Source organism: Salmo salar, chromosome ssa25, assembly GCF_905237065.1.
Source record: "Salmo salar chromosome ssa25, Ssal_v3.1, whole genome shotgun sequence".
NCBI lineage: Eukaryota > Metazoa > Chordata > Actinopteri > Salmoniformes > Salmonidae > Salmo > Salmo salar.
In genome coordinates, this window is record NC_059466.1 from 32,714,894 (window position 1) to 32,738,467 (window position 23,574).

A 23,574-nucleotide genomic window follows, 5' to 3' on the forward strand; every position below is an offset into this window, starting at 1 on the left:
CCAAAACCCAGAAGACAGCTAAATGCAGCACTCACCTTTGATGATCTTCATCAGATGACAACCCTAGGACATTATGTTATACAATACATGCATGTTTTGTTCAATCAAGTTCATATTTATATCAAAAACCAGCTTTTTACATTAGCATGTGACGTTCAGAACTAGCATACCCCCGCAAACATCCGGGGAATTCGCTAACATTTTACTAAATTACTCACGATAAACGTTCACAAAAAGCATAACAATTATTTTAAGAATTATAGATACAGACCTCCTCTATGCACTCGATATGTCCGATTTTAAAATAGCTTTTTGGTGAAAGCACATTTTGCAATATTCTAAGTACATAGCCCAGGCATCACGGGCTCGCTATTTAGACACCCGGCAAGTTTAGCACTCACCATAATCATATTTACTATTATAAAAGTTTCATTACCTTTTGTTGTCTTCGTCAGAATACACACCCAGGACTGCTACTTCAATAACAAATGTTGGTTTGGTCCAAAATAATCCATCGTTATATCCGAATAGCGGCGTTTTGTTCGATGCGTTCCAGACACTATCCGAAATAGTAAAGAAGTGTCACGCGCATGGCGCAATTCGTGACAATAAAATTCTAAGTATTCCATTACCGTACTTCGAAGCATGTCAACCGCTGTTTAAAATCAATTTTTACGACATTTTTCTTGTAGAAAAGCGATAATATTCCGACAGGGAATCTCCTTTTCGGCAAACAGAGGAAAAAAATCCCAAAGGCGGGGGCGGTCGGGGTCACGCGCATAAGCCAGTGTCTCTTGATCGGCCACTTGAGAAAGGCGATAATGTGTTTCAGCCTGGGGCTGGAATGACGACATTCTGTTTTTTCCCGGGCTCTGAGCGCCTATGGACGACGTGGGAAGTGTCACGTTAGAGCAGAGATCCTTAGTAAATGATAGAGATGGAAAAGAAGTTCAACAAATGGTCAGACAGGCCACTTCCTGTAAAGGAATCTCTCAGGTTTTGACCTGCCATTTGAGTTCTGTTATACTCACAGACACCATTCAAACAGTTTTAGAAAATGTAGGGTGTTTTCTATCCATATGTAATAAGTATATGCATATTCTAGTTACTGGGTAGGAGTGGTAACCAGATTAAATCGGGTATGTTTTTTATCCAGCCGTGTCAATGCTGCCCCCTAGCCCTAACAGGTTAACAAACGAGGATCAGATGACTTCTCTTCTCTCTGTGGATGACTTCGTCAACCATTTTGAAAAGAAGGTTGACGAAGTCATCCGCAGAGAGGGAGGAGGGGGGAGGGGGAGGAGGATTCAGGAGGGAGGAGAAGGTGGCAAAGAGCTTCCTAGGGTTAGAGGCAGATGCTTGGAATTTAGAGTGGTAGAAAGTGGCTTTAGCAGCAGAAACAGAGGAAGAAAATGTAGAGAGGAGGGAGTGAAAAGATGCCAGGTCCGCAGGGAGGCTAGTTTTCCTCCATTTCCGCTCGGCTGCCCGGAGCCCTGTTCTGTGAGCTCGCAATGAGTCGTCAAGCCACGGAGCAGGAGGGGAGGACCGAGCCGGCCGGGAGGATAGGGGCCATAGAGAGTCAAAGGATGCAGAAAGAGAGGAGGGTTGAGGAAGCAGAATCAGGAGATTGGTTGGAGAAGGATTGAGCAGAGGGAAGAGATGGTAGGATGGAAGAGGAGAGAGTAGCAGGAGAGAGAGGGCGAAGGTTGCGACGCCGCAATACCATCTGAGTAGGGGCAGAGTGAGTAGTGTTGGAGGAGAGCGAGAGGGAAAAGGACACAAGGTAGTGGTCGGAGACTTGGAGGGGAATTGCAGTGAGATTAGTAGAAGAACAGCATCTCGTAAAGATGAGGTCAAGCGTACTGCCTGCCCTGTGAGTAGGGGGGTACGGTGAGAGGGTGAGGTCAAAAGAGGAGAGGAGTGGAAAGAAGGAGGCAGAGAGAAATGAGTCAAAGGGGAGGTTAGTCACCCAGAACTGTGAGGGGTGAGCCATCCTCAGGAAAGGAACTTATCAAGGCGTCAAGCTCATTGATGAACTCTCCAAGGGAACCTGGAGGGCGATAAATGATAAGGATGTTATGCTTGAATGGGCTAGTGACTGTGACAGCATGGAATTCAAAGGAGGAGATAGACAGATGGGTCAGAGGAGAAAGAGAGAATGTCCACTTGGGTGAGATGAGGATTCCAGGTCTACCACCCCGCTGACCAGATGCTCTCGGGGTATGCGAGAACACATGGTCAAACGAGGAGAGAGTAGTAGGAGTAGCAGTGTTTTCTGTGGTAATCCATGTTTCCGTCAGCGGCAAGAAGTCGAGGGACTGGAGGGTAGCATAGGCTGAGATGAACTCTGCCTTGTTGGCCGCAGACCGGCAGTTCCAGAGGCTGCCGGAGACCTGGAAATCCACGTGGGTCGTGCGCGCTGGGACCACCACGTTAGTGGCAGCGGCCACGCGGTGTGAAGCGTTTGTGTGGCCTGTGCAGAGAGGAGAGAACAGGGATAGACAGACACATAGTTGACAGGCTACAGGAGAGGCTACGCTAATGCAAAGGAGATTGGAATGAAAATTAACTAAACAACTGGGGAAGCGAGAGAGCAGGGCCTCCCTCACTAACCATTCACTGAAACACTGAAATATAACTTTTCTATCTTCCACTTTAGAAATTATAATTGATGTTAACTACAGTGGTTCAATGTTTTTCAGGAATAGGCTCAAACTTAGTTTATTCAGCTAGATAACTTGGTACAGTATTCTTCCGTGAAACCCACCCAGTGCACCATATCCTATGACGCTGTAGCTAACTAGCATGCTAGCATCCAATAACACACGGTTAGCACCAATACTTTGTACAACAAAATACCAATGGATCATTCGTGTCCGTGTCTAGTTCTACTCTAAACGGTGCCTGGGGAAGGCCTGCAGTATCAAGGACCCCACACGTCCCAGCCACAAGCTGTTGTCTCTGTTATGGTCGGGCTAACGGTATCGGAGCATGAGGTCTGATACCAACAGGCTCATGGACAGACTGCTGAAAAACTTTAACTACACTGACCACCTGCTCTGATTCTCCACACCTTAGCACACATGCACTCATTCACATCCGCGCGCGCACACACTCACTCATTCATGCTATAAACATACATCACGTCACATGCTACCAGGCTCATTATTATGGCTAAATACTGCACAATTTAAACACTTGCCTCCCCCATCCCCAAAACACATGTAAATATTGGACTATAAATTGTCTTCCTGTATTATACTTATGCTAAAAAAATTATTCTATTCTACTGCCATTTACTCTTTGTATTATTATCTTTCATTATTTCTTATTGTTTAGAAGGAACCTGTAAGTAAGCATTTGGTTGGATGGTGTATACCATGTGTATCCTGTACATACGACTTATACAATTTGAGCTTGCAGTTTGTATAAATTACTAGTTTCACGAGTAGTGCTGCAAACTCCAATTAGCTATGCAGTGAACCATACATTTGAATTTTGAGTCATTTCAAATATTTCCTCTGAGTTTCTCTTTCTCAACGCAATCCCAACATTCTGTACATATTTTATAATACATCCAGTGTGTGAAATTGTTCCAAATCAGCTTCAGGCTCACAGATGCATAGAGCGAGAGGGAGCACTCCACTCCAGTAAAACTGTTTAATGGCACAGCCTGAGGTGTCTGGATGTTGTGAGGAGAGCTCGTAGCCCATTGGGTAAGAGCAAGACTCTAGGCCTCTGTGACGAGAGATGGAAGCTACATCTTCTTCAGTTGTGTATGTTATATCAGCAGCCCACCGCCTCTCTGGCTGCTGACAGCCTTGGGCCATAATACGGCAGGAGGAATGGAACTGGGCTCAGTGGAAATGGAGAGCCTGGCTGCTGCTTTCTTTAAGTCTTTGAAGCACTGCAGTGACAGAGTTGGGATTACTTTTGAAGTGCACACACAGATGTGTGTGAAGGGGGGTGGTGCATATGTGTGTGTTGAAGCGTGCATTAATAATATTCCTATATTCTAAGAGAATCAATGGCAGTGTCATGGTCAGTTGTTGTAGATGGAGAAAGATGAAAGGAGATTTATCCTTGAGTTTAATGCAGGAATATACTATCCTCAATTAAAAACATTCACCATAAATTACAGACACACGTATAGAACCAAACAGTTGACTGTCCTGCTAATCCAAACACTTACTGTAGCCTATGGTTGATTTTTGTATCGGGATCAGATTTGCCCATTTTAATTAGCTGTCTGGTTTAAGTCTGGATTGAATTCCAATCCTGATCTCCAGTGTTGAATGTGTAATTATGTGCTCACGGTGTGGAGAGTAATTGTTTCTGTATGTGCACAAATGGAGCGTTTCCCCCATGGAGATCGCTCTCAGATGTGTGTGTGGTGTGTGCATGCACGCTCCGGTGAAGGTTGACTGGGAGTGTGTGTGTGGTGTGTCCCTGACTGAGGAAGGGTGCACTGTAGAAAGCAGATCTTTTTCTAAGTGCTATGTCTTCTGAAGACTCACTGAAGACCCTACTGGACCCTATCCCATATCTACTATATAGAGCTGTTGTCTTTACATCAAAACTCAGTGATATTACTTACTATTCACTAGTCTGAAACTCCTTCTGTTTTCAAAGCTGTACTGGCAATGTGGAGTTCTGAATAAGATATGTTGTGAGCATATGGAACATCGCTATTTCACTGTGGTGCAAAATGTGAGACTTTTCAGGGTTTGAGATTTTATAGGAAACTCTAATCACGTGAATGCCTCATTATTTCTTAATGAATGTACGGTATGTATGACTATCCTGCTGATTTTTGTTTTCTCCTCTAAGAGACTCTTATTTAGTGGGAGGCTAGCGAGAACCTCCTATATAGCACACAGAGGCAGATGCTCTTATCTCTCTTTAGTCACCTCTCTTCTCCCTCCCTCTTTTCTCTCTCACGTTTTATTGGTCGTATGTACAGGATACGCATGATATACATTGTCCAAGGAAATTCTTACCTCCAGGTTCCTTCTCGACAATGATATAATAATACGAACTTAAAGGAAATGGCTCAGTAGAATATAATAAACATTTTAGCAGTATAAGTATAATACAGGAAGGCACAGTTTATAGTCCAATATTTCCATGTGTATTGGGGAAGGGGGGGGAGCAGTGTATATACTGAGCAGTATAATAAGAGTCTGGTAGCAGCAGTTGTGATGAGTGCTAAGGTGCAGAGAATCAGAGTAGGTGGTCAGTCCAGTCCAACTGTTCAGCAGGCTCTCACTCTCACAGTCGTGATGGCTTGGTCGTCATTAGCAATAGATGATTCTACTATCACATGGAGACCACAGACCAGTGTGGAAAAGCCTGTCTTGTTCTCAACCCGTGTCCTCATGTACATCTGTCTTTACTTACGGTCTATCTCCCTCTGGAGAAGCTGTTGTTGCTTGATCCTCACCCTCCCCAGCTGTTCACAGCTCCACACCACTTCAAGACGAGCGTGAACAGTGCCTGACCACCACGGGGTGTGGCTGCTCAGTGTTTCAAAACAAAGGCAGTCATTTAATGTACGTATGTGAAACATATCTTCATTTGTTAACCACCAGAGCTGTATATAACCATGTATATTAATGGCTCTGGTAACCGTGGCATGACACTGAGCACTCATCTGTATTTAAACCTTATGGGAGGCCATTGTACTACATTAACCTTTTGAAGAATATATTGTTGGATGTGTTGTGTTCCTCCCACAATGATTGGTGCCCTTTTGCCTCGGCCCCTGTAATTAGCCAGGTCATTATGACAGTGTGTGCCTGAGCATCCAGGAGAGTTATTGTTGGAACGCGTGAGACATGAATGGACGCTCAGCTCTTCATCACTGTTCATCAGGGATAACGTCATGGCTGTGTTTTTTTTTTTTTTGGATGTGGCAGAGCAAGTATGTGGCCATTGAAGGATGAATCCTGTGAGTATGATTATTACCATAGTGGTAATTTTGATTATTACCATAGTTACCATAGTGGTAATCTTTGTAGGGGGGGAGAGCTGAGTGAGCGTTTAGGATTGGTCGCTTTGCTGCATGTGGAGGGTTGTTGGATGAGGAGTGTGTGTGGCTGAGGGAAAATGAGACGGGGAAGAGGAATGCTGTGGTACTGTGCGTTCGTCATTGACGCACGTGCACACACGCTGCAGCTGTAAAACAATGGCAGACAGATTTTCCTCTGTGTAGAGGCTCTATCTACGAGACACAAGACTGACTCCATATGTGTCTGGTAAATGGGCCCACCTCCATCTCCCACCCGGCATTTTATGAGCATCAATCAATCACGTTAAAAAGCCTCTAAAAGACTCAGTAGAGATGTAACAGGATGAAGCAGCCTGCTTATGCAGCACAGGCAATTCAACACTATTGTGAGCACTTTGTTTGCTGTTACTTTAGAACCTTGAGTTTGTTTATACTGTATGTGTTTCATGAATGCAGAGCAGCTCTAGGTGCTCTCTCTCCTCAGAGAGAAGAGGTCCTTGGGTAAGTGTGTGAGAACGCCAGGTGATTTTAATTGAGAGGTGTGGGATTTATTCAGTGATTTTCTGTACTCCTGAACGTTGTTTCCAATCTCCATCTCATTACCACTAAGCCCATGCTCTATCAATACGTCACTACCTCTCAGCTGAAATAAATCCTCCACGAGAGAGTTCATCTGTCCTGGCTGCTCACTTTCCCCTCACCGCGCACGTAATGAATCAAATTTATTGCACATTGAAAGCGTTTGAATGGGTTGACTTGAGGAACAATGAGGCAAATGTATTTCTGTGTGTGTGTACCTAATGTACAGTTAAAGTCGGAAGTTTACATACACCTTAGAGCGTTGGACTAGTAACCGAAATGTTGCAAGATCGAATCCCCAAGCTGACAAGGTAAAACTCTGTCGTTCTGCCAGGCAGTTAACCCATTGTTCCTAGGCCGTCATTGAAAATAAGAATTTGTTCTTAACTGACTTGCCTAGTTAAATAAAGGTAAAAAATAAATAAACATTTAAACTCAGTTTTTGACTATTCCTGACATTTAATCCTAGTAAAAATTCCCTGTCTTAGGTCAGTTAGGAACACCGCTTTATTTTAAGAATGTGAAATGTCAGAATAATAGCAGAGAGAATTATTTATTTTATCATATTCCCAGTGGGTCAGAAGTTTACATGCACTCAATTAGTATTTGGTAGCATTGCCTTTAAATGTTTTAACTTGGGTCAAACGTTTTGGGTAGCCTTCCACAAGCTTCCCACAATAAGTTGGGTGAATTTTGGCCCATTCCTCTTGACAGAGCGGTGTAAATGAATCAGGTTTGTAGGCCTCCTTGCTCGCACACGCTTTTTCAGTTCTGCCCACAAATGGCCACTCTAATACCTTGACTTTGTTGTCCTTAAGCCATTTTGCCACAAATTTGCTTGCAAGTCTGGTCATTGTCCATTTGGAAGACCCATTTGCGACCAAGCTTTAACTTCCCGACTGATGTCTTGAGATGTTTCTTCAATATATCCACGTAATTTTCCTTCCACGTGATGCCATCTATTTTGTGAAGTGCACCAGTCCCTCCTGCAGCAAAGTACCCCCACAACATGATGCTGCCACCCCTGTGCTTCATGGTTGGGATGGTGTTCTTTGGCTTGCAAGCATCCCCCTTTTTCCTCCAAACATAATGATTGTCATTATGGCCAAACAGTTCTATTTTTGTTTCATCAGACCAGAGGACATTTCTCCAAAAAGTACGATCTTTGTCCCCATGTGCAGTTGCAAACCGTAGTCTGGCTTTTTTATGGCAGTTTTGGAGCAGTGGCTTCTTCCTTCCTGAGCGGCCTTTCAGGTCATGTCGATATAGGACTCATTTTACTGTGGATATAGATATTTTTGTACCTGTTTCCTCCAGCATCTTCACAAGGTCCTTTGCTGTTGTTCTGGGATTGATTTGCACTTTTCGCACCAAAGTATGTTCATCTCTAGGACGCGTCTCCTTCCTGAGTGGTTTGATGGCTGTGTGGTCCCATCAAATCAAATCAAATTTATTTATATAGCCCTTCTTACATCAGCTGATATCTCAAAGTGCTGTACAGAAACCCAGCCTAAAACCCCAAACAGCAAACAATGCCGGTGTAGAAGCACGGTGGCTAGGAAAAACTCCCTAGAAAGGCCAAAACCTAGGAAGAAACCTAGAGAGGAACCGGGGTGGCCAGTCCTCTTCTGGCTGTGCTGGGTGGAGATTATAACAGCACATGGCCAAGATGTTCAAATGTTCATAAATGACCAGCATGGTCTAATAATAATAATAATCATAATAATCATAGTAGTTGTTGAAGGTGCAACAAGTCAGTAACACAAGAGTAAGTGTCAGTTGGCTTTTTCATAGCCGATCTTTGAGAGTATCTCTACCGCTCCTGCTGTCTCTAGAGAGTTGAAAACAGCAGGTCTGGGACAGGTAGCTCATCCGGTGAACAGGTCAGGGTTCCAGCAGGTCTGGGACAGCAGGTCTGGGACAGGTAGCACGTCCGGTGAACAGGTCAGGGTTCCATAGCTGCAGGCAGAACAGTTGGAACTGGAGCAGCAGCACGGCCAGGTGAACTGGGGACAGCAAGGAGTCATCAAGCCAGGTAGTCCTGAGGCATGGTCCTAGGGCTGTGAGTGAGAGAGTGAGAGAGTGAGAGAGAGAAAAACACTACTGCAGCAGCATAAATACTGGAGGCTGAGACAGGAGGGGTCAGGAGACACTGTGGCCCCATCCGATGAAACCCCCGGATAGGGCCAAACAGGTAGGATATAACCCCACCCACTTTGCCAAAGCACAGCCTCCACACCACTGGAGGGATATCTCCAACCACCAACATACCATCCCGGGACAAGGCCGAGTATAGCCCACAAAGATCTCCGCCACAGCACAACCCAAAGGGGGGTGCCATGGTGTTTATACTTGCGTACTATTGTTTGTACAGATGAACGTGTGGTACTTTCAGGCATTTGGAAATTGCTCCCAAGGATGAACCAGACTTGTGGAGGTCTACAATTTCTTTCTGAGGTCTTGGCTGATTTCTTTTGATTTTTCCATGATGTCAAGCAAAGAGGCACTGAGTTTGAAGATGGATCTTGAAATACATCCACAGGTACACCTCCAAATTGACTCAAATTATGTCAATTAGCCTGTCAGAAGCTTCCAAAGCCATTACATCTTTTTCTGGAATTTTCCAAGCTGTTTAAAGGCACAGTCAACTTAGTGTATGTAAACTTCTGACCCACTGGAATTGTGATACAGTGAAGTATAAGTGAAATAATCTGTCTGTAAACAATTGTTGGAAAAATGACTTGTCATGCACAAAGTAGATGTCCTAACCGACTTGCCAAAGCTATAGTTTGTTAACAAGAAATTTGTGGAGAGGTTGAAAAATGAGTTTTAATGACTCCAACATAAGTGTATGTAAACTTCCGACTTCAACTCTATGTTTGTGTATAGATAGTGCCTTCAGAAAGTATTCATAGCCCTTGACTTATTCCATTATTTGTTGTTACTACCTAAATACACACAATACCCGATAACGACAAAGTGAAAACAGGTTTTTAAACATTACTGCTTATTTATTTAAAATTAAATACAAATGTCTCATTTACATAAGTATTCACACCCCTGAATCAATACGTTATAGAAGCACCTTTTGGCAGTGATTACAGCTGTGAGTCTTTCTGGTTAAGTCTCAAGACCTTCCCGAACCTGGATTTTGCAACATTTCCCCATTTATTCTTTTGAAAATTCTTTAAGCTCTATCAAATTGGTTGTTGATCATTGCGAGAGAACTATTTTCATGTCTTGCCATTGATTTTCAAGTATATTTAAGTCAAAACTGTAACTCTGCCACTCAGGAACATTCACTGTCTTCTTGGTAAGCAACTCCAGTGTAGATTTGACCTTGTGTTTTAGGTTATTGTCCTGCTGAAAGGTGAATTCTTCTCCCAGTGTCTGGTGGAAAGCAGACTGAATCAGGTTTTCCTCTAGGATTTTGCCTGTGCTTAGCTCCATTCTATTTCTTTTTTTCTTGAGAAACTCCCCAGTCCTTAACTATTACAAGCATACCCATAACATGATGCAGCCACCACTCTGCTTGAAAATATGGAGAGTGGTATTCAGTAATATGTTTGGGGCAAATCCAATACAACACTTTTGTATTCAGGACAAAAATTGAATTGCTTTGCCCCCCAAAAATGTCAGTATTACTTTAGTGCCTTGTTGCAAACAGGACGCATGTTTTGGAATATTGTAATTATTTACAGGCTTCCTTCTTTTCACTCTGTCACTAAGGTTAGTATTGTGGAGTAACTACAATGTTGCTGATCCATCCTCAGGAGAAAACTATCACAGCCATTAAACTCTGCAACTGTTTTAAAGTCACCATTGGCCTCATGATGAAATCCCTGAACGGTTTCCTTCCGCTCCGGCAGCTGAGTTAGGAAGGACACCTGTATCTTTGTTGTGACTGGGTGTATTGATACACCATCCAATGTGTAATTATTAACTTCCCCATGCTCAAATAACTTCCCCATGCTTTTTTTAATCTATCTACCAATAGGTGCCCTTTGCGAGGCATTGGAAAACGTCCCAGGTCTTTGTGTTTGAATCTGTGTTTGAAATTCACTGCTCGAATGAGGGACCTTACAGATCATTGTATGTGTGGGGTAAAAATCATGTTCAAAACTATTATTGCACACTGAGTCCATACAACTTATTATGTGACTTGTTAAGCAAATGTTTACTCTGAACAAATTTAGGCTTGCCGTAGCAAAGGGAGTTGAATACTTATTGACTCGAGACTTTTCAGCTTTTCATTTTTTATTAATTTGTAAAAATGTTGAAAAACATAATTCTACCTTGACATTATGGGGTATTGTGTGTAGGCCAGTGACAATCTCAATGTAATCCATTTTAAATTCAGTCTGGAAAAAGTTGAAAGGTGTGTTTATACTTTCTGAAGGCACTGTATGTATTTACCCATGTACTGTGTGTGTTTTGACATAGTGTCAGCTCCTCTGCTTTCCACTCTACCTCACATACCCAGAGGCTAATTATCTGTGTCCTCCTTCCCAAAGAGACATCTGGTAAAACACATTCTCTTTATCCAAGAGTATATCACGGTCTGTCACAGCACAATGACCATGCTATTGACCCGGTGGACAGTGTCTGGCTGTCTGTCTCAATCTCACAGTGGTGATGTTATGTCATTTTTCTCCTAACGTCAGTCTTCCAGTGATGATATGTCTCCCCTTAATTCTGTTGCACCGTGATGTCATGCCCCATTCTCTACCAAAGTCAGTCTCACAGTGATGTCATGTGTATGTGTTCTCAGGAGCTCCTCTGAAGCCTAGGAAGGAGCTAGTGTTTGTGGAACAGCCGTCAGGAGGCCTGGTGATCCGCTGGTCCTCTAAGTTCAACATCTCTGTGGAGCCTGTCCTGTACGTGGTGCAGCGCTGCTGGAACTATGGCATCCACCCCAGTGAGGACGACGCCACAGAGTGGGAGACTGTGGCACAGGTAGGTCAGCACAGCACACTACACCACAACATACCAAACCAGGCTTCTCTGAATACCTTACTGCATGTGGAGGATTGCTCTTTCATTCACATACAGCACATTGTGATCAAACCATTTCATTTAGTTGCATGCTCAGTACTTTTGTTGAAAGATTTAACAAAAAATCTGTGATTCATTCTTTGGGGGGAAAAACAAACCCTAAAACGAATATTTTCATCACACGAGATAGATGTGAGAAAGTCAGGGTGCTCCTCCACAGCTGTCATTCAGACTGCCTGACACTGTTGCACATTCCTTACAGTCAGTGTCTTTGAAAGTTTGGCAAGGAGAAACAGACAGATGACTGTTGCAGCAACACTCACAAAAGTTGTGACCCTGTGTGACTTCTGACCCCTGTGTGCCTGCTCTCTCCCATCTGTCCCTCAGACTACAGAGGAGCGCGTCCAACTGGCTGACATCAGAGCCAGCAGATGGTACCAGTTCAGAGTTGCGGCCGTCAATGTGCATGGGACCCGTGGGTTTACTGCCCCCAGCAAGCACTTCCGCTCCTCCAGAGGTAGGCTACGTCTGAGTGTGTGTGTGGGGCCCCTGCAATGGGTGTCAGTTCCTGTGTGACACCCTATCCTCTCTCTTTGCTACAGTCAAGGCCTAGGAACAGGTGGGACAGTCCTTTACAACATGATTTTCCTCAGTAACGGCCCATTGACCCATTTTGTTACACATGTGCATGTACATATTGTGTTTTCTGTATATTGCATGCACTGAGGAAAACCCACTCTGCAGAAACATACATACATACACTCTGTACATTACAGATTATTCACACCCGCAATGCTAATTTATTGCAAGCAAATAGCTAAATGATTTTGGCACGATGTCTTAAAAATCCATCACAAGCATACGTAAGCCTTGATTTCTTTTTTCTCCCTACCTAGCAAACCTGAACCTCAAATCTGATTAGCATTCCCTAAGCATTCCTCGCCCTTCTGATCATAAAGTTGTCAATTCACACTGATGCCAAACAGAGCACAGAGAGTCATCAGAAACCCCTGAGTGCAGAACATGTTCTTTTCTGCATAGTGTTGCAGCCAGACCTTTTGTACGTGTAGCTCTTCAAAGGTGGGCTTTTCCCTCTTTACAGCCATCTAACATGTAATATGTCTGAGTTAGTCAGGATATTGCAGGTTTCAACTGCATGTAAGTTGTTGTCTGGCTTCCATGGAGAATGAGGTAAGGTAGGCTGCTCAGTGCTTCAGATCTGTGCTACAAATTAGCACTGAGTTTGATGGCTGACTGTAGGGTTGTGCTGATGCCTGTACTGCGCTGTGTGTTCCCACATTGAATGACACTAAATAGCTCTAAATAGCACCGTAGATGGCATTTGTTAAAGCACCTGGCCAATTGTTGTGGAATTCCCGTAGATCACAGGTTTGAATAATATTGTGTCTAGATTTGATCTGATGTCGAGCAGATAGGCTCTGTTGGTGTACAGGGAGAGCTGTGCGTAGCGTACTGCAGTGCACTGAGATCAAGTTGAACAGGATTTGACCCTATGTCTGAGTTCTCGCGTTTGCTTTACCAACATGCCTTTGGGTAGAGCTTTTGTCAAGTAGTAACCACCTTTGTCTTGATCTTCAATATGCATAGCTATGATAAGATATTAGTGGAATACTCACCAGGGAACAAAAATACAAACCACCTTACATTTGAGTAATTTAGCATACGCTCTTATTCAGAGCGACTTACAGGAGCAATTAGGGTTAAGTGCCTTGCTCAAGGGCAAATCAACATATTTTTCAACTAGTCTGTTTAGGGATTCGAACCAGCGACCTTTTGGTTACTGGCCCCACGCTCTTAACCGCTAGGCCACCGGTTTGGTGGTAGTGGTACATTACATGCTACCTGAAGGACCTTCCTGGTCATTTCTATTAGTATGGTTAACCTCTATGGGCTAGGTGGGACGCTAGCGTGCCACCCGTGGTGCACTCCATCAACAGCAGGTGCATTTCAAGAGCGGCAAATTTGAATCCAAATAAATGTCAAAATTCAAATTTTTCAAACATACAACTATTTTACACCCTTTGAAAGATAAACATCTCCTTAATCTAACCACGTTTTACGATTTCAAAAAGGTTTTACGGCGAAAGCATAAATTTAGAGTATGTTAGGACAGTACATTTACAAGAGTTGTGTGTAATGTTTTGTCAATTCAAAGACAGGGTCACCAAAACCATAAAACCAGCTAAAATGATGCACTAACCTTTTACAATCTCCATCAGATGACACTCCTAGGACATTATGTTAGACAATGCATGCATTTTTAGTTCTATCAAGTTCATATTTATATCCAAAAACAGCGTTTTACTATGGCATTGATGTTGAGGAAATCGTTTCCCTCCAATAACCGGCAGTCAAGTCAGCACCACTAATTAAATAATTAAAATTAGAAAACATTGGTAAAATATTATATTGTTATTTAAAGAATTATAGATTTACATCTCTTGAACGCAATCAACTTGCCAGATTTAAAAATAACCTTACTGGGAAATCACACTTTGCAATAATCTGAGCACTGCGCCAAGAAAAATACGCGTTGCGATACAGACTAGACGTCATGTTGGGGAGATCTAAAATCGAAAATACTATGTAAATAATCCATTACCTTTGATTCTCTTCATCAGATGTCACTTCCAGGTATCACAGGTCCATAACGAATGTAGTTTTGTTCAAAAAAGCTCATCATTTATGTCCAAAAATCTCCGTCTTGTTAGCACATGATCTAAGCCAGCCGGACTTCTCGTCATGAACGAGGGGAAAAAATATATTTACGTTCGTTCAAACATGTCAAACATTGTATAGCATAAATCATTAGGGCCTTTTTTAACCAGAACATGAATAATATTCAAGGTGGACGAATGCATACTCTTTTATAACGTATTGGAACGAGGGTACCCAACATGAACTCGCGCGCCAGGTGTCTAATGGGCCATCATCGTTCCATGGCTCTTGTTCGGTCAGATCTCCCTCCAGAAGACTCAAAACACTTTGTAACGGCTGGTGACATCTAGTGGAAGCAATAGGAAGTGCCAAAATATTCCTCAGCCCCTGTGTTTTTCAATGGGATAGGTTTAAAGGTAATACAACACATCAGGTATCCACTTCCTGTCAGAAAATGTCTCAGGGTTTTGCCTGCCAAATGACTTCTGTTATACTCACAGACACCATTCAAACAGTTTTAGAAAATTTAGGGTGTTTTCTATCCATATGTAATAAGTATATGCATATTCTAGTTACTGGGTAGGAGTGGTAACCAGATTAAATCGGGTATGTTTTTTTATCCAGCCGTGTCAATACTGCCCCCTAGCCCTAACAGGTTAAACAGCACAAATACTACCTATGAAGATCGATCAAGATGGCGAAACACAAGTATAGGGAAAAAGTGGAGGAGCAATTCAGCGAGTCGGACACCAGGCATATGTGGCAGTGGTTCCTAACGATCACGGAACAGCTAAACACCTTTTTCTCACGCTTCGAGCACAACAACGATTCTGAGCTGCTGAGGAGAGCCCCGATATAAATGCATCGTGTAAAGTGTTGGTCCCATGTTTCATGAGCTGAAATGAAAGATCCCAGACATTTTCCATACACACAAATTTGCCAAGATAATTCATCCACCTGACAGGTGTGGCATATCAAGAAGCTGATTACACAGGTGCACCACACAGGTGCACTCTAAAATGTACAGTTTTGTCACAACACAATGCCACAGATGTTTTGAGGGAGTGTGCAATTGGCATGCTGACTACTGGAAGGTCCACCAAATCTGTTGCCAGAGAATTCAATGTAAATTTTTCTACTATAAGTCATTTTAGAGAATTTGACAGTACGTCCAACCGGCCTCACAACTGCAGACCACGTATAACCACGCAACCCCAGGACCTCCACATCCGGCTTCTTCACCTGGGGGATTATCTGAGACAAGCCACCCGGACAGCTAATGAAACTGAGGAGTATTTCTGTCTGTAATAAATCACTTTGTGGGGGGAAAAACTTATTCTGGTTGGCTGGGACTGGCTCCCCAGTGGGTGGACCTATCCCCAGTCAGGTGAAATCCATAGATTAGGGCCTAATGAATGTATTTAAATTTACAGATTTGGCACATCCCCATCCTCATCGACAGGGCCTCCATGGAAACGGTAAAAAACGTAGTTCCTCGGCGTACTCATTTTCGAGCAGCTGAAATGGTCAAACCACACTGCCACCGTTGTGAAGAAGGCATGACATTTTGCCTGTCCAAGAGGGGCCTCAGTGTTCTACAGGAGCACCATTGAGAGCATACAGTCGGCCTGCATCACAGCCTGGTAGTTAACTCCACTGCCGCGGACCGCAAGGCGCTACAGCCAAACGCACCAATCGGTGCACACTGACTGCCCTCCTGGACACCTACAACACCAGGTGTCGCAGGAATGCCAAGAAGATCATCAGGGACCTGGGCTACCCGAGCCATGGCCTGTTCTCCCCGCTTCCGTCACTAAGACATGGGCAGTACAGGAGCATCATGGAAAAAACTGGAAGCTTGGCCAAAAGCTTCTACCCCAGAACATCAGGCTGCTGAATACCCACCACTAGTCAGCTGCCTGCTCTGCCTTATTCCAACTCCAGCCCTCCCCCCGCCCCCATTACCAGTGTTAGTGTTAATATGTATATATTTTATTATATTCTTAATTATTACATTTTGTTTTTTATTTCACTTTGACTTGCATTGTTGGAGCTCGGAGCTTAAGATGTTCACTATACCCTGTAATTACACCTGCGACCCTGTACATGTGACTACTATTATTAATCTATAATAACATGTACTCCCCTGTGTGTTCTGACAGGCTGTTGACGTCAGACACCAGGTGGAAACAGGATTTTGCGGCAGTCCTGAAAACTGACCTCCAATCAGTCGCATCAGCCCCACAAAGTTGATGGGTTGTTGAGAGCTGTCATGGACTTGATGAGCGATTTTAATTCTAATTCTGTCATTCCATTGTTATTTACATAGCTCAGTCTGATAATCAAATCAAACTTTATTTGTCACATGCACGAAATACAAGTGTAGACCTTACCATGAAATAAGTAAAAAAAATTATAAAAAGTAACACAACATAACAATAAGGAGGCTATATACGGGGGTACCGGTGTGGAGGCTATATACAGGGGGTACCGGTGTGGAGGCTATATACAGGGGGTGTCAGTGTGGAGGCTATATACAGGGGGTACCAGTGTGGAGGCTATATACAGGGGGTACCGGTGTGGAGGCTATATACAGGGGGTACCGGTGTGGAGGCTATATACAGGGGGTACCGGTGTGGAGGCTATATACAGGGGGTACCGGTGTGGAGGCTATATACAGGGAGTGTCAGTGTGGAGGCTGTATACAGGGGGTGTCAGTGTGGTGGCTGTATACAGGGGGTGTCAGTGTGGAGGCTGTATACAGGGGGTACCAGTGTGGAGGCTATATACAGGGAGTGTCAGTGTGGAGGCTATATACAGGGAGTGTCAGTGTGGAGGCTGTATACAGGGAGTGTCAGTGTGGAGGCTGTATACAGGGGGTGTCAGTGTGGTGGCTGTATACAGGGGGTGTCAGTGTGGTGGCTATATACAGGGGGTGTCAGTGTGGAGGCTATATACAGGGGGTACCAGTGTGGAGGCTGTATACAGGGGGTACCAGTGTGGAGGCTATATACAGGGAGTGTCAGTGTGGAGGCTGTATACAGGGGGTGTCAGTGTGGTGGCTGTATACAGGGGGTGTCAGTGTGGTGGCTATATACAGGGGGTGTCAGTGTGGTGGCTATATACAGGGGGTGTCAGTGTGGTGGCTATATACAGGGGGTACCAGTGTGGAGGCTGTATACAGGGGGTACCAGTGTGGAGGCTATATACAGGGGGTACCGAGTCAGTGTGGAGGCTGTATGCAGGGGGTACCGAGTCAGTGTGGAGGCTGTATACAGGGGGTACCGGTACCGAGTCAGTGTGCGGGGGTACATGTTTGTTAATTTGTACATGTAGGTAGGGGTGTAGTGACTATGCATAGATAATAAACAGCAAGTAGCAGCAGTGCACAAAACAAATGGTGGGGTGTCGATGTAAATAGACGGTGGTCATTTGGTTAATTGTTCAGCAGTCTTATGGTTTGGGGGTAGAAGCTGTTAAAGAGCCTTTTGGTCCCAGACTTGGCTCTCCGGTACCGCTTGCCGTGTAGTAGCAGTGAACTTGGGTGACTGGAGTCTCTGACAATTTTATGGGCTTTCATCTGACACCGCCTATTATATAGGTCCTGGATGGCAGGGAGCTTGGCCCCAGTGATGTACTGGGCCTTTCACACTACCCTCTGTAGCGCCTTATGGTCAGATGCTGAGCAGTTGCCATACCAGGCAGTGATGCAACCGGTTAGGATGCTCTCAATGGTGCAGCTGTAGAACTATTTGAGGATCTGGGGACCTATGCCAAATCTTTTCAGTCTCCCGAGGGAGGAAAGGTTTTGTCGTGCCCTCTTCACGACTGTCTTGGTGTGTTTGGACCATGATAGTTTGTTGGTGATGTGGACACCAAGGAACTTGAAATTCTCGACCAGCTCCACTACAGCCCCGTCGATGTTAATGGGGGCCTGTTTCGGCCTGCCTTTTCCTTTATTCCACAATAACCTCCTTTGTCTTGCTCACATTGAGGGAGAGGTTGTTGTCGTGGCACCACACTGCCAGGTCTCTGACCTCCTCCCTATAGGCTGTCTCATCGTTGTCGGTGATCAGGCCTACCACTGTTGTGTCGTCAGCAAACTTAATGATGGTGTTGGTGTCATGTTTGGCCACGCAGTCGTGGGTGATCAGGGAGTACAGGAGGGGACTAAGTACACACCCCTGAAGGGCCCCAGTGTTGAGGATCAGAGTGGCAGACGGGTTGTTGCCTACCCTTACAACCTGGGGGCGGCCCGTCAGGAAGTCCAGGATCCAGTTGCAGAGGGAGGTGTTTAGTCCCAGGGTCCTTAGCGTAGTGATGAGCTTCGTGGGCACTATGGTGTTAACTACAGCTCAGTGTTCAATGAATAGCGTTCTCACATAGGTGTTCCTTTTGTCCAGGTGGGAAAGGGCAGTGTGGAGTGATTGCAATTTTGCACCACCATACTTTGTTTGGGCATTTTGCAAAAAACTCTCGCTGCATATTTTTTATAGCATGGATAACAGCTGGTTTGCTCTGAAACAGTCTCTTGTGAGTAGGTTGGGCACACGTTCAGCCCAGAGTGTTATGGACCCACTTTCAAGTGGGAGAGGGAAGGAAGGGGAGAGGAGCTGTCCGTAACAGGGCTGTAGTCTCCATAATCTTCTTAAGAGCCAATTCCCTTTGGTCTGGCATCTGGCCCTGCCCCTGCCTCTGACTGCCTGGCCCTGCCTGGGTCCACCGGTCTGACATCCATACTTTACTGTACACTGCAGTTGCCAGAAATCCTGAGACAGACCCCATCTGGCCAGCCTCAAAAACACCAATCTTACTTACTTGTACGCCCCCCCCAGTAGGGAGAGTCGAGGAGTAGATGGAATGTGAGGGTAGAGCCAAAGTGCGCAGCATGTGTTTGGTCACCCTTGACCTGAGCTCTCCGTCCTGCATAACGCTGTCATAGACATAACATGACACCTGTCATAACATTTCATGACTGATTGTCAGTAGTGGACTAACTACGTTACACCATCATACTGGCTAGGCCCTGCTAAACTCTCAACTGGTTAGACACATTAAACCAAATGTCTGACATGCTTTTTATCAAGATAACCACAGAAATGTGTTTAATTGATCGTCCCTTCTAATTAATAACAAACTTTTTTTGGGGGGGGGGGGGGTTTGTGAATCACAAGCCAATCATTAGCACCACGAAGACCTTGCAGCTGTCACTTTTCTGACGCCTCTTATTGTCGTCGCTCCCAAACTGAACAAGCAAAAACAGCTGGAGAGAGGAGAGCTGCTGTGAATGACATGACTTTACAGTACTGTGTTCCTGGTCTCTCTCCAGATCCTGCTGCCCCTCCCAGCCCAGCCAGCCTGCGTGTCACCAACATGACGCTGGGTGCCAAGGGGACAGTGTCAGCCCGTCTCAACTGGACCCTGCCTGAGGAGCCTGACATCCCAGTCCATCACTACAAAGTCCTCTGGAGCTGGACTGTCCCTGGAAAGTCCCTGGTGCCATCCAAGAAAAAGAGGAGGAAGACCACCAACGGGGTAAGCATCGGCTCCTCTCTCCCCCTGTCTGGGTGATGTGTCGGCGGGTTGGGAGGCTAGAGACCGCGGGCCTGGGCTGGCCTGGTTGGACCAGACCCATCTAAACCCCACTCACCTACTCTCTGTACTGTAAATAAGAACCAAAGGCCCCACAATGGAAAAACATATACAAGGCGAGGCAGATCGCATTTGATTACATAAACTCTTAATGCTATTGTTCAAGAAGCACGATGCACTGCTGACCTCATTGTTTTATTTTCCTTTATTTCCCCTTAAACGCTTGGTTAAGCTTTGAAAGAAAACACAACATATCATTTGTGCCTGATTTACAGCTAGATAAATCATGCAGTGTCACACAATTGTGTTCTTTGGATAACTTAATGCATATTTGTCAAGGTTACTATTGTTTGGAGCACTAATAAACTAGGATAAGCCCAGAGCCTTTAGCCCAGTGGTTTCTTAGTAATTGGATAACAATGAATAAACTGTCAAATTAAGTGGTATAAAAAGTGCAATAGCCTCAAATGTCTGTTTAGCTTATCATCACTATGAAGAAGAGAATTTTGATAGTGAATAAAGCGAAAACGCCATTGTCTAGACAGCGAAAGTGGTCTGACTTAGAATCCTGAATGAGTGTTGGTAACCAGTTGCAGATGTGGTGTGGAGGTGAGAAAGCTGGGAGACACCAGATACCTATTGACACATGTACTACTGGTTTCCACTCTGGGACTGCAGGGCTTTGAACGCTACCTGCTGATGGTGGTATGTCAAAACAAGCGCCGGTCAATAACTGGAGCCTATCAGGCCCATGCTGCTGGAGGAATGCTGAGACCTAAACACACCATAAAGAAGCCCCAGGGAATGGGGATAATGCAGCTCCCTCACACAGACCTTATCACTGTCTCATCTCTCTACATGTTGGTTTAAACCAGCACATGTGTTCCCAATAAGGATGGTTCTTATTCCCACACACCAGGCTTGGGTTAGGACTGTTCTAGTCTACTGGATTGAGGGACATGGTTATGGTCTACTCTGTTGGCTCTGTGGGTGACAATGTGTGGGTGTCTCTGTGGTTTCAGGCCCAGAGCTGGGTGGATCTGGAGGGGCTGCTGACCAACAGTAGCTACACGGTGGAGTTGCAGGCCGTCACCTACTGGGGTCAGGTGCGTCTGAAGAGCTCCAAGGCATCACTCCACTTCAGCACCACCTCCCAGAACAATGGCTCAGGTAAGGCATCATGGGGCATGCCGATAGCTACTTTGAGGGAAAATGTACTTACTATGATTTGAGATATGTGGTTGTCCCACCAAGCTACAGTATTTTAAGATGAATGAACTAACTGTAAGTCGCTCTGCATAAGAGTGTTTGCTAAATGACTCAACTATAAATGTAAAATGGCATTGAGTTAATGATGAGGCTGAGCTCATCGGACTTGGTGATAAATCAAGATGCTGTTCGATGCAGTTTTTATGAATACATTTAAAAGTAGTTATTAGCATAACTATTGGTATGACCATAGATGTTTAAGCATACTGTAACCTTCCCATATAAGAGCTTAAAGCTGCATTCTGCGCTTTTCTGAGATTACCTGGACTGGAAATTAGATCTTAACCTTTCTTCTCTTTGTCTAACCAAGTGAAACCAGTGTCCAAGGAAGTGATCATGCCAGTTGGCTCCACCCTGGGCAAGCGCCCGGCAGGCCCTCTGGAGGTCGGCACACCCTTCTACCAGGACGGCCAGCTGCAGGTCCGCGTTTACTGGAAGAACCGGGGCGGTATGTACCATATGCCTGTTCTGTATGTGGGTCTTGGCTCCTACGCTACTGTAATTGCCACATCATTTCTCCTTCATTAGTCATCCTGAATCCTTTTATCGACTAATTAATGTCGGAATATGAATGATTCTCAGTTAAGTTCAATCTGGAAAAATGCTGTTGAATATTGTAGCTAATATTGCAACTAAATGAAACCTTGTCTGACTGGAGTAATATGAGCGCAGGGTGAGTGAATCTACCGTGGACCAGGAGGAGCGGAGGTCTAGGACGTTCTGTTAGCTGAAGAACAATAAACACAGGGAACAAGAGGTGATGGAGCTTATTGACAACTGTAGCTAATAAGAGCCGTCTCTCATATTGGTGTTGAAACTGTCCGTTTTGTTTTACAAGACCTGACGTCACCCTGCAGAAACACACAGGAGGATGTAAAAGATTTAAAGCATTACAGACAAATCATCGCATAAGTGTCCATAGACTCCTTAGACTTTGTACTCCTCCTTAGACTTTGTACACCAGCCCCCACGATTAAGACCAGAGTGGAAATATGAAAACCTTGAAAGGCGCGCTCCAAGGGTAGCCTGTCAAGTCCAATTCACTGGACTATGTTATGTTGCTAATATGTCATCGCCCAAGCCAAGCTCCACGAAGTGGAGGCAGAAATGCCCAGGCTGGGGAGAGGAGAAGCCTGGTGATGAGGCCTTCTGCTGAATCACAGAGCAACTGAGAAGAGCTGGAGAGTCTTCCTGGTCCAGAGTGGTTAGCAGGGCTCAGTGATTGTGACTGGCTTGAGCACACGTTCAGCCCAGAGTGTTTTGGACTTGGTTCTGGGCCCACTCCATTACACTGCAGCAGTCCTAGTCTGGCAGGCTGGTGGTGTGGTGGGCACAGACACGGCCTCTAACTGGGTTGATGATGGATGGCTCTCGGTCTGCCACTGACCACCGTGGTTATACAGGAGGAAGCAGACAGCTGGACTGGAGAGTGAGAGCGGGACCTGGTCCCTGAACACCTAGGATCAGGTTTCTCTTCATCAGACTCTGTGTATTCAGAACTTTAAACTGAGGGACAGGTTAACTCAACGCTGCTGATTACTGCACTTGCTCATTTTGAGGAAGGTCAACATTGTGACACATCTGGTCTCAGAGGGTGATGTAGTGAATCACGGGGAGACAGACACGGGGAGGGAGGAAGAGAGACACAGACGGGGGGAGGATGGAGAAGGAGAGAGACGCACGCGGGGAAACACACATGGAGGGAGAGAGAGACACACACAGGGAGATGGACACACAGGGAGATGGAGAGGGCAAGAGACTAATGCGGGGAGAGACACACAGATAAAGAGACAGAGACGCACGCGGGGAGACAGAGACGCACGCGGGGAGACAGAGACGCACGCGGGGAGACAGAGACGCACGCGGGGAGACAGAGACGCACGCGGGGAGACAGAGACGCACGCGGGGAGACAGAGACGCACGCGGGGAGACAGAGGGAGACGCGGAGAGAGAGAGAGACGGACGGACGCGGAGAGAGAGAGAGACGGACGGACGCAGAGAGAGAGAGAGACGGACGGAGAGAGAGAGAGAGAGACGGACGCGGAGAGAGAGAGAGAGAGAGAGAGACGCACGCGAGAGAGAGAGACGGACGCGAGAGAGAGAGAGAGACGAGACGACGGAGAGAGAGAGACGGACGCGGAGAGAGAGAGAGAGACGAGACGAGAGAGAGAGAGAGACGGAGCGAGAGAGAGAGAGAGAGAGAGAGAGAGAGAGAGAGAGAGAGAGAGAGAGAGAGAGAGAGAGAGAGAGAGAGAGAGAGAGAGAGAGAGAGAGAGAGAGAGAGAGAGAGAGAGAGAGAGAGAGAGAGAGAGAGAGAGAGAGAGAGAGAGAGAGAGAGAGAGACGAGAGAGAGAGAGCGAGAGAGAGAGAGAGAGAGAGAGAGAGAGAGAGAGAGAGAGACGAGAGAGAGAGAGCGAGAGAGACGAGAGAGAGAGAGAGAGAGAGAGAGA

General features: G+C 45.4%; 1 protein-coding gene across 1 annotated transcript in view; it reads left to right on the forward strand.

Moving 5' to 3' along the window:
* The window catches only part of LOC106586620 (anosmin-1), a 79,344-nt gene that overhangs the window by 47,530 nt on the left and 8,240 nt on the right, over nt 1-23,574 (forward strand). Inside the window, exons 5-9 of the mRNA XM_014174105.2 lie at nt 11,361-11,545; nt 11,972-12,101; nt 19,593-19,798; nt 20,878-21,025; nt 21,435-21,572. Of these exons, the coding sequence (XP_014029580.1) occupies nt 11,361-11,545; nt 11,972-12,101; nt 19,593-19,798; nt 20,878-21,025; nt 21,435-21,572 (807 nt within the window). The remainder of the gene's footprint in view (nt 1-11,360; nt 11,546-11,971; nt 12,102-19,592; nt 19,799-20,877; nt 21,026-21,434; nt 21,573-23,574) is intronic.